Raw genomic sequence first — 17,673 nt, 5'->3', positions numbered from 1 at the left:
TCATCTCCTTTCTCTACATTCATGTTAGGATGATATGTGGTAAATGTATTCCAAAGTTTTGGGAAGCTTTTCCCAAGACTGCAGTGTTACTACTAAGCCACTCAACTACTACTACATATCGTATCTATATTATAACAGCCAAGTGCTTGGCTTCGATCATGGAGAAACTGGGAAATGCTGACATTTGCCATTTGGTATGCTTATGTATTTTGGGTCAAGGATGAACGCTGCGAAAACAAAGTTGGTAGGACTAATATTTTTGGAGAAATTAGCGATATTAGCTAATAACAGTGAACAATGGCCACTGTGCTGCAATGCACCATAGGAGTTCAGGGTTTCAAATGTTGTTATTGTGGTTCATGTTAGTTTAACAGTGTTGTTAGTGTTACTGAGTCATTGTGTTTTTGTAGTTCAATTGGCTTAGTCAGTTTGCTTAAGTGTCATGTTGTCATTATCATGAGTGACAACTGTACTGTGTTTGATATCTTTCGCCACCGTCTGTTTGTGGATTAAAATGAAAAGCACCTGCTTGCGGCAGAACGCAGAAAAGACAAAAACTGTGTGTGTATGCATGCATGCATATAACTTTGATTATGGACAAACTGGTGAGAGCTGACATTTGCTGTTTAGCATGGTTATGTATTTTGGGACAAGGATGAATAGTGACAAAATGGAATGTTAATAAGACTAATATTTCTGGAGACACTATGGATATTAGCCCAACAACCGGCCCGGCTATGAATTGGGCCAGATACTAGCCTCCATTTTGGAGAGAGATTTCCCACTCCGAAACGAACAACAGGAGAGCAGCGCTCGAATTCCCTCTCCTAAACAACCAGTAGGAGAGCCACGCTCACGCCACATCAACGTGAAGCTGACGCATGGGCTGATGTCAACGTCTCGGCCACCAACTAATCACAGGCTAGGAGAGAGAGGCCAGTATCTGGCCCAATTCAGGGCCGATTGTCGGGCTATATGGATATTAGCTAACAACACTGAATAATGGATGTTGGAAATTACATTCTGGACTTACATGCCATTCCAGCAGGGGGTGGTAAATCATCTTTGTATTAAAAGCACAGTGTGCATTATTTTATTTAGTAAGTTTAACTTAAGTACAAAATATAATAAAAATTATAATAATTATAATAAAAATAAAAATACATGGATGACAAAAAGTGGGAAAAAAAAAAAAAACTTATTTCCATTGTGGTAGATTTAAAAATCAAATGACAACATAAAAGTAATAATAAAATAATAGTAGTAATAATAATAATAATAATAATAATGTGTATATAATAACAAGAACCTAAACAATTCATAAATACATTAAGACAGTAAATTAACATTAAAAATTACGTAATTAACAGGAAATAAAATGGCTGAGTTCCTCATCTAAAAAATGTTGAGGTCTAAGGTTCTAAAAACATTGTGGACTCACACGCCATTTCAATTCATTATAGAAATTTTGCATAATTTATTACCACCCTTGAAAAATGTCAGCTACCTATTTTATAAACACTACCCAATCTAGAGCACGTGGATCCCCATAGGCAACACACTAGTAATTTTGTAATACTAAAACTTCAGCAATTAAACAGTGGTCCTGATTTGTTTCTTCTCTGTTTCAGTGTGTCAGCACTGACCAATGTTTGTGAGGTTGGAAACATTTTGAAAGATTGCACATTAATAGGCAGTATTTTACAAAAAAACAAAAAACGAAAGACAAAACAAAACAAAAAAAAAAAAAAAAAAAGAAGAGAAAAAAAAAAGTTTAAAAGCAGTCAGCTGAAAATGGTGAGCGGTAATACCATTTCTTGTTACCTTGAATCTGGTGATAAGTAGGTCCTAAACAAAAGTATGACCTTCAGCTTCAACAGGTTGGCTTTTTTTTCCTCGATAAAGTATTCAAACCAGAACAATCATATATGTACTTTGGTTGCATAGTTTACAAATGCAATCCAAGGACATGCAGGAGGACATAAGGCAGATGGCAGTGTGCACAACAATACCGCCTCTCAGTCAAACATTGGCCAATCAGTCAAATCAAATATTCATATGGGTTCATGATGGTCTGTACATACTGGCACTTCCACCCTGTTGTGTGCGGCCAGGAGCCATTCCCAGCAGGCAATAGCTGTCTCCATACCGTGTTCGGTAAACATCTTCAGAGGGGACCAGCATAGATTGTGCAGCAGCTGCGGGTCACAATCTAATAAACGGGAAATGGGCAGATGCACAAATAATTATTGAATGCTGAATTATGACAGAGACACAACTCACAGTTTTCAGTTCTAGTCTGTAGTTAAACAAGAAAACATCTCACTTTTGGTAGTTATAAGCAGTGCAGCCATCTTGAACATGGCCTGGGTGAAAGCCTCTGGGTCTTTTTTGTCCAGAGCAATGGTCATCTGATTAATCATCATCTTACTAAGGTCTGACTGACTATGGGTCGCCTCAGAGAACTGGATCATACCAGCCACCTAGACAACACATGAGCATAAGGATATATACCATGGCTGCAGAAATGTATTATATATCATACTACATCTACACCTACTGTATTTTTATTGGAATCTATATGAGCAATTCAAAACTAATGCTGTGAATCACTCAAAAGGCATTAACGACAACAAAGCAGTTTATTTTTGTGCCTACCAACCACTTAGTGATAATTTTAACTATTTTTTTCTTAAAATAGGACAGATTAGGCTTTGTGTAAATAAAAAGGTTTCATCAATATACAGTAATAGACTTTACCTCGCCAGTGTAACGGTTACGCAAATTGAGAGATGCCATGAAGTTGGAGTAGTCCTTCTTTACACACGCTGGCCTCCCAGTCAGCTGGGTGGTCTAAAAAAAAAAAACAGGTTGTGGGTTACAGGACCATATAGTCACAAAAAAAATGAACAGACTCATAGCTGTCCTGCAAAAGTGTTCTGAGCTATAACAAAATGTATTGTGCCTGAGATCTGTCTCTCTGTATTCAATGTTCAGACCAACCTGTGGGAAAGCAGCCTACGGTTGACCAGTTAGCCAAATGGGTAACCAGCCAGCCAACCCACCAGTCCATTGCAGGTAAGTAACCAGGTAGCAAATCCGTAAACCAGCCAAGCACGAGGTAGGCAGTTCGGTGCAGTTTAATAAAGACAAAATACAACAAATGAAGCAAATGAAAAGACAGCTATAGCAAAATGCAAGCCAGGGAACACAAAAAAGAATTACCAAGCAACATAATGTCACACTGACCATTATACATGCACACATGGGCATACACTATTGTAAAACTCAGACAACCACACTCCTTGTGTTTAATGAGCAATATAACACACAGAAGATAAACATACTTATGTGAACACAGGATACAGGACATTTAAGCTCAGGGTTAACTGCAAAGCTTTGACAAAGCAACTAAACAGCACATCTGTGATGTTAAAAAGCTACAAATGTTAATCAGCATTAAATGTCAAAGGCTCAAACAATCACAACTGTAAGGCCAACTTTAGTTAAAATATGGTTTTCTAAATGTCCAGTATGCTGAGACCGTTAAAAAAGTGTCACTTTAACTGTTAAAAATTCCAAGGTACTAGTCACTTCATGAGATACTATCGAGACAGCCTGTCCTTACTATTGTTGATATTCATATATTTTACAAATAAATAATGTGACAGCATGTGAGCTGAAATTACTTGAGAATTAATCAATTATTTGACAGATAAATAATTACTATTTTGATAAATGAATTAAATGGTTGTAAGTGAAAGAAAATTTCCAAAATCAAAGTCATTCCACATATCAAATGAGAATTTGTTGCTTTTTACTGTGTTACGTCACTGTATTTTAAACATCATTGGGCTTTGGACAGCTAGTCATAAAAAACAAAATCCAAAAAAAGCACTTTGAAGTTGGTCTGCTGGAGACTGATCATTTTTTACTGTATTTTTGGAGTACAAGTCGCACTGGAGTATAAGTTCCACCTGCTAAAAAAACTGCTTCTTGAAGAGGAAAAATCCATAAACAAGTCATACCAGAGTAGCCAGTTGTTAAACTCTGACGTAACGCATCACGTGATAAATCTGTTTCCGGGTCCAAAGACCTGCAAGTTTACAATAAAAGTTATGTCTGTATGATCCTTTTTAGGATCTACAGTTTAAGTTTAGTTTGTGTTTACAGTGTGTGCAAACCTCCATCACTCCCTTCTGCGCCTCCACCTCCGTTAACAGCATTCATGTGTTTCTAAAGTAAGAACACTTAATAAAACTTTTTTCTTTTACTTTATATATTTTATTATGCACAGGTAAAATATACAAGTCTGTTAATTTTTTTTTTCATAATTTAGAGGGATTTGGGGATGTTTTACAAGGCTGGAACGGTTTAAAATTATTTCAGTTATTTTCAATGGGAGAAACTTGTTTGAAGTATGAGCAGATTGGCTTTGAGCTTGTCACAGAAGAAATTAAACTCGTAAATCAAGATTCCACTGTACTACTAAAATGTAATTTTTTATGCTTTTCATTACGTTAATAAGAGACTGCATCCATGAGACCCTGAAAACTTGCTAAAACAAATATTCCAAATGATCCGTGTCTGCTACGTTTAACCTGCTTGGGATTTAATAAACGCAAATCGAATTTCAGACATCTTATATATATTACTCTGGAACAAAGAGGACAAACAGTGTTGTAAAGGACAATAAACAGGACGTTAAAGTGCAAACTTCACTTTCCCCCAAATGACATGAACAGGAAGCGATCACAGCTCACAGTAACTCCCATTGAAAACAGCCTGAGCTTCTGGCATTTTTACATAAAACAAACGCAATAACAACGTCTAAAAACCCAGTTAATATATCAAAGAGAGTTTTAGGCACAATATACAGAGTTTTATGTTGCAATGTTAATGCTGTTGTCTGTGTGCAGCGGTTTAAGTGCAGCCTGATCAGCGCGTCAACAGTGGTGGTGGACATTATAAGTGGATAAGTGGCATGTGCAGATCATGCCGGCAGGCTTTGCCATGCCAGATCCATCTCGAGGTTCCGTCATACGCACTCAAATCATTTTGGATCCTGTTTATGTCACCTTCAGAATATGGAAATTGCAGTCAGACCACCATTGGATAGGTGTCCCAACTCGACAGCGCCCGGAGGGTTTTGAACATGTGCATCACACTTGGGCAATTTTGACCAACTATGTGGACTCTCACAGATGGCTGTCACAGTGTTTTAGAACTGAAACCCGACACTTTTTGGATGTGCACCGATTCGTCATTCTGACGCCATTATGCGTGATTCTGGCTATCTGTGACGGGGGTATGAGGTCAGCTCCAGCCCTCCCCAAATTCAAACCATGGGTTTTGTAATCTGATTAATAATTCAGCTAAAGTGACAGGCTGTTCTACTGTCTTTATGTCAATTAAAATGCTATTGGTATTAGAGTTTAAGACATTAAATCTTTTAAATCCACATTAATTTTGGAAAATGTTTTTTCAGTAATTATCATAATGGAGTGGTGATGATGAAAACATAATCACAGTAGATATCATTTGTTTGTACATGTGTGCGGATGTGAGTGTAACTTACGCCTAGTGTAGTACTCTGTCTGTTGTAGCCTGCAAAGTCAAGTATGCTCTCTGTGGCCATTGCCAGGCCTGTGTGTTGAGACAGTCCTGACACCCAAATCTGGTGCTTGTTCAAGTACTCCTGTACACACACACACACACACACACACACACACACACACACACACACACACACACACACACACACACACACACACACACACACACACAACAATGTTTATATTAGACAGGGAGGAAAAGAGAGCAGCAGTGATACACTCATACATGCACAATATGTGAATTAGCTTCAATTCAATTAATTTACAGTGAGAAAAATAAGTATTTGAACACCCTGCGATTTTGCAAGTTCTCCCACTTAGAAATCATCTTAGGTGCATGTCCACTGTGAGAGACATAATCTAAAAAATATAGATATATATCCGGAAATCACAATGTATGATTTTTAAATAATTTATTTGTATGTTACTGCTGCAAATAAGTATTTGATCCCCTACCAACCAGCAAGAATTCTGGCTCACACAGACCTGTTAATTTTTCTTTAAGAAGCCCTCTTATTCTGCACTCTTTACCTGTATTAATTGCACCTGTTTGAACTTGTTACCTGTATAAAAGACACCTGTTCACACAATCAATCACACTCCAACCTGTCCACCATAGCCAAGACCAAAGAGCTGTCTAAGGACACCAGGGACAAAACTGTAGACCTGCACAAGGCTGGGATGGACTACAGGACAACAGGTAAGCAGCTTGGTAGAAGACAACACCTGTTATGATTATTTATTAGAAAGCGGAAAGAAACACAAAATGACTGTCAATCTACCTCGGTCTGGGATTCCATGCAAGATCTCACTTTGTGGGGTAAGGATGATTCTGAGAAAGCTCAGAACTACACAGGAGGACCTGGTCAATGACCTGAAGAGAGCTGGGACCACAGTCACAAAGATTACATTAGTAACACATGATGCTGTCATGGTTTAAAATTCTGCAGGGCAGCAAGGTCCCCCTGCTCAAGCCAGCACATGTCCAGGCCCGTTTGAAGTTCACCAGTGACCATCTGGATGATCCGGAGGAGGCATGGGAGAAGGTCATGTGGTCAGATGAGACCAGAATAGAGCTTTTTGGAATCAACTCCAGTTACCATGTTTAGAGGATGAGAACAACCCCAAGAAAACCATCCCAACCGTGAAGCATGGGGGTGGAAACATCATACTCTGGGGGTGCTCTTCTGCAAGGGGGACAGGACGGCTGTACCGTAATGAAGGGAGGATGGATGGGGTACTAAGGATGGGCAACTAAGGACAGGGGTCGAAATACATTTTTTTTAACCTACTTGCACTGGTGCTAGTAACAAAAAATTTCTTGCACCAAAAAAAGTTACTTGCACAACCAAAAGTCAGTCTTATATCAACCTTAAAACTCCTCTGATGTGTCAGTCTCTTCCTCTCTTTGGAGAGTTTGAGGGAAGAGCAGCAGTGGCAGCTTACACATGCGCGCGCGAACGAATCCTCCTTGAAGATTATTTATTAACTACACAGATGTATAATAAAAACAAATGGTGACTGGTTTACAACACAATTATGACAGAGTTTGAAGGGAGAGACAGCGAGGAACTATGGAGCCCTGAAAGTGTCATCGCAAAATGTTTTGCATGTGGAGAGAATGTGAGCACGTTTTATTATATTGTGCGCTCATTTTGTTATATTGTGCGCACGTTATTATATTGTGCACTCATTTGATTATATTGTGCGCTCATTAGGCGCATGTTTTATTACATTGTGCGCACGTTTTAAGCATCGTTTGAGTAAAACAAGCGCACGATCTACTTAAACATGGCCACAATTTGTAAAACATGCACTCAATTTCTCAATATTGTCTTGACACATAAATGTTGACTATTAGTCAATACATTTCCCCATTAGAAATGGATGTGGTCAGCGTATATCATCATGGTTTGGGCGCACAAGGACATACAGAGAACTCCATTTGCCCAGCATGGCATCATCTGGAGTTTAAGCACATTAAAAAGGATGCTGAGGGCGAAGTGTCTCCCAGTCGTGAGGATGACAATTTAGGTCATATTATGGAGTTCATTTTGAACGAAAGGAAAACGTGCGCACGTTTTATTAATTTGTGGGCTCAATTAAAGGAAAACGTGTGCACGAATTACCACGGCCAGAAAAAAATATCACTTTAAGTGACCTCTCCTGGGTTCCGTAAAGGAATCGCAGTGGCAGCCAGTTTTTTTTTTTTCCACATGTGCGCGCCGCTGGCGACATTTGTCAGCTTTCCACAAGAAATAGAGCACAGCAACTCACTCCGTGTGTGAGAGTCATAAAATGCAGGGAAGACGAAGACAACACACTGGAAATAGTTTTTTTCCTTATTTATTCTTTATTGGTTCATTCTACTGGTGCTTATAGTTGATAAAACTTGGATAAAGTTACTTGCACCAGTGTTAGTGGAGTATCAAATTACGTGCACCGCTCAAATAATACGTGCACAAACTAGCACATGCACGTACTATTTCGAGCCCTGAAGGAGGGACTCTGTAAGAAGCATTTCAAGGTCCTGGAGTGGCCTGGCCAGTCTCCAGACCTGAATTCAATAGAAAATCTTTTGAGGGAGCTGAAACTCCAAACCTGAAAGATCTAGAGAAGATCTGTATGGAGGAGTGGACCAAAATCCCTGCTGCAGTGTGTGCAAACCTGGTAAAAAACTACAGGAAACGTTTGACCTCTGTAAATATTAACATTGATTTTCACAGGTGTAGAAATACTTATTTGCAGCAGTAACATACAAATAAATTATTTAAAAAAATCCTACACTGTGATTTCTGGATTTTTTTTTTAGATTATGTCTCTCACAGTGGACATGCACCTAAGATGAAAATTTCAGACCCCTCCATGATTTCTAAGTGGGAGAACTTGCAAAATCACAGGTTCTTCAAATACTTATTTTCCTCACTGTATATAGCGCCAAATCACAACATAAGTCACCTGATGGCACTTTGCGAGGCAAAGCTCTACCCTTTCCAAACCCCTTGAGCAAGCACATTGGCAACATTGGTAAAGAAAAGCTCCCTCAGGCATTATTTTGATTGCAGGAAGAAACGTTTAGCCGACCACAATCACAGATGTGACATCTGCCTTTGCCATACTAACAACAATAACAAAACTCAAATAAACAAATCACAACAAAAAATTTCATGCAAAACAAAGATGATGGAACTAAGCATCAAGGTACTTATAAAGTTCCATTGCCTTTGTGACCAGTAGTCCAAACAAGTGGATTACTGGACTCCCGAGAATTGGGGTCGTCATAGTCAGACGACAATTCTGTTCCCAAAAAGCCCAGCAAAGATCACAAGTCACCCAGTATCCACACCTACCCACAACAAGCCATGGATAGATGAGACTGACAGAAAAACAATGCTGACTTTTTTAAAGCCTTCTTTCTGTTGGTATTTGTCTTTTTCAGTAAGAGATGTCAACTACTGCATATGAACTGCTGGTGAACTATACCGTAGGTGCAGTTTTTCCGGCCGACTGATTCTGCTCTTTTTCTCTCTTCCTGAGGTACTGATGACATCTCACAAGGCTGACAGCTACACAGCACAGGGGACTGGAATGACCACAAGATGCCCTGGCTGACGGAGCACAATATGTTCAGAATAAACTCTGCCACTGTGACAGGCCCACTGATGGCATGATGGATGGAAGCTGGCTCTGTACCCCAGGGTGCTGGATGACTCCCTGCCTGTGGTGCAAATGCTTGCATGGTCATCTCAATAATGCAATTTGTTTTTGATGTTACTTTGGTGTTCTGTTTCCTGTTTCTTCAGCTTTGTAAAAACCTTGTAACTGTTAGAGTGGCCAAAGCAGTGGGTCACCCCTCTGAGTCTGGTCTGCTTGCGGTTTCTTCCTCAACATCATCATAAGGAGTTTTTCCTTACCACTGTCGCCTGTGTGCTTGCTCTAGGAGTTGGCAAGGTTAGACCTTACTCATGTGAAGTGCCGTGAGGCAGCTTTGTTATGATTTGGTGCTATATAAATAAAATACATTTAACTGAACTAAAGCAACATAAAATAAAACATACTAGCATGTTGCCTGTGGAGATTCATAGGCTCTAGATTGGGTAGCTGACATTTTTCAAGGATGGTAATAAATTATGCAAATTTTCTATAATGAGTTGGCATGGCGTGAGTCCAGAATGTTTTTATAACCTTAGACCTCAACAATTTTTAGAAGAACTCAACCCTTTAATTTTCTGTTAATTATGCAATGTTTTCATGTTAATTTACTGTCTTAATGTATTCAGAAATTGTTTAGGTTCTTGTTATCATATACACACTATTATTAGTGTGATAAAGATAATCTTATTAGATATTCCTGCCGTGTATGGTGTGTTAAGAGCGGTCTAATCTGCTCAGAAGGACGTCAGGGGCGCTCCGATCGGAAATCTGGGATATTCAAGATGTTGGATTGTTTTGGCCCGATATCGCAGCATGTGTGGTGTCCTCCGACCACAAACGAGCACGCAGCCTGCTGAATGTGACATGCAGCCAATCAGAAAGTGATGTGACGGACGTACGGAGCGGAAAATAAAATCAAAACAGTTGTTCTGACTTACCAGAAAGTCTGGTGGTCATGCTGTCTCCACTCCTTTAAAGAACGCCTTTTCTTTTTCTATTTTTTCCCTCTGTTTTAAATAGTCCACAAAGTATCTCCGTTTGTTTACGCTGAAGTCACGTTTATTCTCGAGAGATTTTGTGAGATTTCCTGTCTGACCTGGGAATGTTCGTGTGTGAAATCTGTTCGCATGTGGTGTTGTTGTCCTTATTGTGTGGCTAAATACCACACACTGTAGGACCAAACCTGTTAGATCTATGATTTATTTTTTTTTATCTTCACGTGTGTGTGGTCTCTCAGGTTTTGGAAACCTAAAGATAATTTTAAAATCTCGTCGCGTGAACCAGGCTTAAGCGCTATCCGATAACTATAAGTATTGTCTCCGGTTCTCTCTCAGCTACTAACAAGCCCATTTTCAGTTTTAACACTGCCAACACTTCTGATTGAATCAAAGGCGATCACAAAGCCAAACACAGCCAATAAGTCAGCGCTTCTGTCTTTGTGTGCCTTGCCCCTGCTCTAAGGAAGAGTCATTATCCTTCACAGCATACAGTGGTCTAGACGTGAGGAAGACGTCTTGAAAAGAAAAGTAGGTTTGACTTATGATTTTGATTTATAAATCAAATTAATCCGGATAGAATCACTACAGTAATGTCATATCTGTCATTTCTACAAATTGAAAATATAACACATATCTTTTAATTTTAAATTAATGCACTAATTCTGAAGTTTTGAACATAACACACACAGATGCCCAAAGGGATTATGGGTAAACTGAGCCTCTGCTCACACTGGTTTCATTCATTCTATGTAAAAACCAATACAAGTTAATGTAACGTGTGTGTTGGTGTTTACAAATAAAGGTGCTTTTGTAAAATGTCATTTTTCATTTGTAAAAGTAAAAAAAAAAAAAGGCATTTGCAAAACGTGCAAAGTCTGTTAAGTTGTGATTCAACAACTGTGTGATATAACCGGGCGCCAGTAGATGGCAGTGTTCTATGCATTTTGACCCATTTACTGAGTCGGGTATGGCACATTTTCAAGATGTCTGCCTCACAGCTGGACTGCTATATGCTGTTAAGGATAATGACTTTTATTTTTCTTTTGTGGCAGCCTGGCAGCCAGGCCCCTTCTGCTGGGGTAGAGTTGAGCTCAGCTCCTCTCAGCTGCCTCACTGCTGTAAAATACATAGCAGACAGAAGCCAACAGGGTTTAAAAATGTTTTTCACTGTTACTATGTAAAAAAATGTTTGCGGTCTAAAAGTTATCGGAACTAAATCTATCGGATGCTAATTGGTCCGCTGATGGTTTCTGAAGTTAGCTGAAAAGCTAATCCGCTAACAAAAAAGTCAGATTCGCTACTTAGCGGTTAGCGAAACTATGCCCACCACTGGTACTTACATTGAACTTACTAAATAAAATCACGCACACATGCACACTTTTAATATAAAGATGATTTACTGTCCCCTGCTGAAATGGCATACAAGTCAAGAATGTAATTAGCCATGTCCATTGTTCAGTGTTGCTAGCTAATACGCTGGCTTTTGAACTCTGCGCTGGTAAAAAACCGGATGGTCTATTTCCTCTTTTGTCTGCAGGACACGTCGTCCATTATTTCCAAAGTCGTTCTACTATGGAAACTACCTGGACAACTGAGAGCCTTCACAGAAATGATTTCCAAAAACAATTTGACATGTCGATTCATCAGACCACAGCACACTTTTCCAGTTGGCATCTGTCCATTTCAAATGAGTTTGGGCCCAGAGAAGACGGCACTGTTTCTGGATGCTGTTGATGTATGGCTTTCACTGTGCATGGTAGAATTTTAACTTGCACTTGTAGATGTCGCGACGAACTGTGTTAACTGACAATGGCTTTCTGAAATGTTCCTGAGCCCACACGGTAAGATCCGTTACACAATGATGTCGGTTTTTAATGCAGTGCCGCCTGAGGGATCGAAGATCCCAGACATTCAATGTTGGTTTTTGGCCTTGCTGCTTACGTGTAGGAAGATCTCCAGATTCTCTGAATCTTCTGATTATATTACGGACTATAGATGATGGAATCCCTAAATTCCTTGCAACTGAACATTGCAAAACACTTGTCTTAATCTGTTGGACTATTTTTTCAGGCAGTTGTTCACAAAGTGGTGATCCTCACCCCATCTTTGCTTGTGAACAGCTGAGACTTTTGGGGGATGCTCCTTTTATACCCAATCATGACACTCACAATTAGTGTCCTCAGTTCCCAAATGCGTATTGAGTGTTGTTAGAAGGAAAGGTGATGTAACACAGTGGTAAACATACCACTATCCCTTTTTTGAAACGTGTTGCAGGCATCCATTTCAAAATGAGCAAATATTTGCACAAAAACAATAAAGTTTATCAGTTTGAACATTAAATATCTTGTCTTTGTGGTGTATCCAATTGAATATAGGTTGAAGAGGATTTGCAAATCATTGTATTCTGTTTTTATTTATATTTCACACAACGTCCCAACTTCATTGGAATTGGGGTTGTATTAGTTGTTCTGTTTTGGCGGTGTTCATCCATGATGCAAAATACGTAAGCATACCAAACAGTGAATGTCAGCTCCCCCCAGTTTGTGTGTCATCGAAGTTATACGCATGCATGTGTGACCATAGGACCTTTGTGGCCGGGACGGCGGTGGGATCGAACCCTGGACTATTCGCACTAAAGACCAGAACTCTACCAGGTCAGCCAAAGGGGAATTCCCCATTAGCCAAGATAGCGGGAACGTCTTTTCCATTCAGACTTCATCTTGCTACACATGCAAAGCTTATCTTTTCTGCATTTTGTTGTTAGCTAATATCGCCAATTTCTCAAAAATATTAGTCCTATCAACTTTGTTTTTGCAGCGTTCATCCTTGATCCAAAATACATAAGCATACCAAACAGTAAGTGCTAGCATTTCCTAGTTTCCCTGTGATCGAAGCCTTACAGATGCCCACAGACAGAGGCCACTTGGCTATTATAATATAGATTACACTGACCTGAAGGTGGGATTTTGTGACAGACGGAGCCCACTTCATTGCCTCCTTCAGAATCTCACCACAGCGAGCAGCAAAGTCCTTCACTATGCTCTGAGAGAAGATAAAGACATTAAGACAGGAAAAACTGTGCATATTATATGCAGAATTCCACAAAATAATGGAATTAAACAAGTCTTTTTAGACATATTTACCACAATGTAACTACAAACCTTTCTTAATAAAAAAAAAAAGCCATGTAATATAAAAGCAATAAATACCATAAGGCTAATATACAGTCCACAATCTGGAAAAAAACAACTGAGTAATGGAGACATTATTACTGTTTTAAATTATTACTATACTGCCCTCTCATGGTGTAAATTGTAATTACTGGTCAAACCCACCTCTCGAGCTTCATATGTATCAGGAGCAGTGATCCTGTAGGGTGTGTCAGGAATGTCATAATACGGCTGATCTTTGTGAATGTCCTGAAGTGGAGTAGATATTTCATATTTATGATGCAGGCTAAAATACTGTGAACCCATTTAAAGACACTTCTGGTATAGACAGATTATCACTTCAGTTAATAATGGGAAGCACTGGTGATGCACGGGGTCATGATTTTTTAGCACGCACACCCACCCAATGAGTCATGAGAGCCAATCTGCACCGCCCAACCTGCACAAAAATGCCCTCACTAACAGTCCAAACCTGACCAAATCCAAGAGAAGGGGGGCATATCCTCTGAACCTCTGGTGTGCACGTGTGTGAGGGTGACACAGGAGAGAAAGAAGCTGTTCTAATATTTATGTGAAATCATTAAATAAATTGTAAATTATCAATTAAAGCTTATCCGCATCCGCTCGACCCGCTACTCAACCCACAGGTGCTCGAGGGTTACGGGTTGCCCCGTGCATCACACGTAGGCACTCTGCTTTAATTCCTAAATTAACCATACCATAAGAACTTACAGGTTTTTTTTTTTAATCAGGCTAATTTCACTGAGCAGCAGCATTAATCATGATCCTTCACTACATGCAAAAGCAACAATATAAAACTTGTGACTCTTCATTTTTCTCTAAAGGGTTTCAAAGCAACAACCTTTCACTGTGTTGTGGTCCCAGTCAACTCATGACACTTACAGCACTGAGTGACAGGGACAGTGTCTGCAGGATATCCAACATGGTTTTCAGCACACGACCACTCCAAAGCAGTTGGGGGAAACTGTAGACGTGAGTGGACATGAAAACAGGAGTCATATGTAAAAGGACAGAAAAAATAAAGACAAATCAAGTAATTAGATGATTAATACTGACGTCTCAGCCAGTCCAGACAGGTATTTGTCAGCCACTCTGCGGATCCGCTTGTGGGTGTGGTTAAAGTTGACCAATAAAAACTGGGCATGTCTCTCCAATTCCTCTTCATGTTCTTTGGTCTTCGGCTAAAAGCATCAGAAATATAATTGTGTTTTACCCAAGGTAAAGGAGAGTAACACATACAATGTACAACTTTCTCTATACTATCTGACATGACAATGATTTTTAGGAATGTCTTGTCCAGGTACCGCAGTTGAAAAGGAGCTCGCTGGTTTATTCTTGTATACTGTCAAAAAAAAAAAAGTTGACCTAAACAAAGCACAACCTGAATTTAATTCCATGTACTCACCTTCTCAGCCATCATCTGGAGGAAAACATCAAACACCTTATCACCAACACAAATAATGCACTGCATCATACCTGAAATGATTTGAAAAAGGGTATTTTTCAGGGGGACAAAACAACAAACAAAATAAAGCCTGAAGAGCAGTGTATCCATATTTTTTGTACAAGCATAAAGGGCTCACCAGATTTGTCTTTCTGGATGGCTTTGTCTTCAAAGTATCGAAACATGACCTGAAACCTATCAGGATCATTGGACCGCAGCATCCTAAAACAAAGATATGAACACAAAATACAAGAGGAAACACAGACAATACAAAATTAGATAGCCTGACTTGTAAACCTTCAAGAAATAAAGAGGCAATGGAAAAATATACACAAAAAATCTGTAAGTGTAATGATGCTGACCTCATGTATTCTAATCTGTAGACCGAAAGCAAGTATGTGGACATGGCAAAGTCTAACTTATTGATGAGCACAGTGCCTTCAGGTGATGGGTCAAGGAGATTGATTATAGTTGAGCGTAGCTCGTTCAATTCCGCCTTGGGGATAAAAATTCAGAAGATTATTTTTAATCCTTCTAAGTGTTAGTATTTCTTTTGCCATATAAAACTCTGCCCTGACTGCTCTTCTTACAGGGACTTTGTTAATAACATGATTTCAAATAACAGATGCAGGGTTATTTTTTTCCCCCAAGAAATATTTCTCCTGATTTAATGCAACAAAATAAGAGTGGGATACTGTACTGGTGTAACTGTGTCATTTTTGAGAGCGGAGTTGTACTGTAGTTCAGAGCGAAGCGGTTCCCCACTGGGAAAGGTAAGAAGAGGAGACTTGGTGGCAATTTCACACACACCTTCATACCATTCCTCTGGCCAAAGACCTGAAAGGATTCAGTACAAGGTGAAGAAAATGCTCAAATAAAAATACATTTTATATAGTGCTTTCAGTGCTTTCTCCATGTAATGTGGAGTTGCGTCAGGAAGGCCATCCAGCATAAAACCTGTGCCAAATCAACAAGCAGAGCCACCTCGGTTCTGCTGTGGTGACTCTGAACAAAAAGGGGCGCAGCCGAAGTACATCCAGAAAGTATTCACAGCGCTTCGCTTTTTCCACATTTTGTTATGTTACAGCCTTATTCCAAACTGAATGGAGTTCTTTTATTTTCCAAAAAATTCTACACACAATATCCCATAATGACAATGTGAAAAAAGTTTTTTTGGGGGGGGGATTTTTGAAAATTTATTAAAAAAAAAAAAAAAAAAAACCCCAAAGAAATCACATGTACATAAAGTAAGCAGTCACATCTTTTGCCATGAAGCTCAATTGAGCTCACATGCTCACTAATCATCCTTGAGACATTTCTACAGCTTACCTGGAGTCCACCTGAGGTAAATTCATTTGACTGGACATGATTTGGAAAGACTACATATAAGGTCTCACAGTTGACAGCGCATGTCAGAGCACAAACCAAGCATTAAGTCAAAGGAACAGTCTGTAGACCTCAGACAGGATTGTCTGTGAACCACAAATCTGGGGAAGGGTACAGAAACAGTTCTGCTGCTTTGAAGGTCCCAATGAGCACAGTGGCCTCCATCATCCTTAAATGGAAGAAGTTCAGATCCACCAGGACTCTTCCTAGAGCTGACCACCTGTTCTGCAAAGATGGCACAACCTTGGTGCACCAAGCTTGTGGCATCATATTCAAGAAGACTTGAAGCTGTTATTGCTGCCAAAGATGCATCAACAAAGTATTGAGCAAAGGGTGTGAATATATGTGATTTCTTAATTTTTTATTTTCAATGAATTTGCAGAAAAAAACGTTTTTCATGTCATTATGGGGTGAGTAGAATTTTGAGGGGGGAAAAAGTATTTACTTCATTTTGGAATAAGGCTGTAACGTAATATAAAATGTGGAAAAAGTGAAACGCTGTGAATACTTTCTGGATGCAATGAATGTAACGCTTTCAAAACGCATCAAAGTGCTGAAAAAAAATTCAATTTACAAAACAAAGACAAAAACAAAGCAACAAGCATGCACAAAGATCATATTAAGACTTCACATCAATAAACATCAGCATAGGTACAGTATGGTGCAACTTAAATACTGAAAAATCACATGTCTAAAAATGATAATATGAGCAAAGCGTTGTGCAGCTCACTCATGGTACAGGGCGTCCTAAACAGGAAGTGCCAAAATTCAAATCCACAGTGAAACAGGAACTGTTCAAATGTCAAACACTTCTTGGATTGACAGACGAGATCCCATGGAATCTCACGGGAACTCAGTGGCAAGCTCACACTCAAAGAGGAAGTGCCGAATTCTCAGTCACAGTGAAACAGGAAATATCCATTGTTGAACACTTCCTGGCACGGGTGGAGCTAGAGCGGAGGCTGGGGTTTCACTGGACTCCCCTGAAATCTGATTGGACACAGATGATTGACATGTCACGGCACCACACGTCTAGTTGAAAGACCTACATTTTCAAATCGGTGAGTCACATTGACTGCTAGGTTCCTCCTGTCCAGTTGTTGGTGCTGTGTACCACAAAAAGTTCTAATTCAACTTACTAGAAGAAAAATGTTTGCTTCAGATTTGAACTGAACACGTCATTTGAACTATAGACTTCTAATCACACCAGACTTATACTGGTGAGTAAATTACCATATTTTATGCCAGAAATGAGGTCCAGGTTGTTAAAAACAGCATTTCTCTTTTAATTTGGGTTGCCTTATATACACATTTTTAAGCTAACAGCTGGTTCATGCTCTGTTGGCTTATTACTGCAGCAGATAAACAATCCTTCAAATGGTGAT

The 17,673-nt window shown here is 39.4% G+C and overlaps 1 protein-coding gene across 2 annotated transcripts in view; it reads right to left on the bottom strand.

Annotated features, from left to right (window-relative positions):
• Nucleotides 1–17,673, bottom strand: part of pi4kab (phosphatidylinositol 4-kinase, catalytic, alpha b) — a 70,715-nt gene that overhangs the window by 20,591 nt on the left and 32,451 nt on the right. The window contains exons 21-33 of one of the 2 annotated variants that reach the window (XM_034170733.1): nt 15,603–15,739; nt 15,265–15,398; nt 15,042–15,124; nt 14,864–14,934; nt 14,515–14,639; nt 14,341–14,422; nt 13,603–13,686; nt 13,220–13,309; nt 5,579–5,698; nt 3,004–3,018; nt 2,761–2,853; nt 2,327–2,483; nt 2,085–2,212 (exon numbers count right to left, since the gene is read on the bottom strand). In XM_034170733.1, coding sequence (XP_034026624.1) covers nt 2,085–2,212; nt 2,327–2,483; nt 2,761–2,853; nt 3,004–3,018; nt 5,579–5,698; nt 13,220–13,309; nt 13,603–13,686; nt 14,341–14,422; nt 14,515–14,639; nt 14,864–14,934; nt 15,042–15,124; nt 15,265–15,398; nt 15,603–15,739 — 1,319 coding nt within the window. The remainder of the gene's footprint in view (nt 1–2,084; nt 2,213–2,326; nt 2,484–2,760; nt 2,854–3,003; nt 3,019–5,578; nt 5,699–13,219; nt 13,310–13,602; nt 13,687–14,340; nt 14,423–14,514; nt 14,640–14,863; nt 14,935–15,041; nt 15,125–15,264; nt 15,399–15,602; nt 15,740–17,673) is intronic. The other variant, XM_034170734.1, reaches the window with a different exon arrangement.

Source organism: Thalassophryne amazonica, chromosome 5 (assembly GCF_902500255.1).
Source record: "Thalassophryne amazonica chromosome 5, fThaAma1.1, whole genome shotgun sequence".
Taxonomy (NCBI): Eukaryota; Metazoa; Chordata; class Actinopteri; order Batrachoidiformes; family Batrachoididae; genus Thalassophryne; species Thalassophryne amazonica.
Note: the sequence above shows the minus strand (reverse complement) of the source record. Positions and strands in the feature narration are given on the sequence as shown.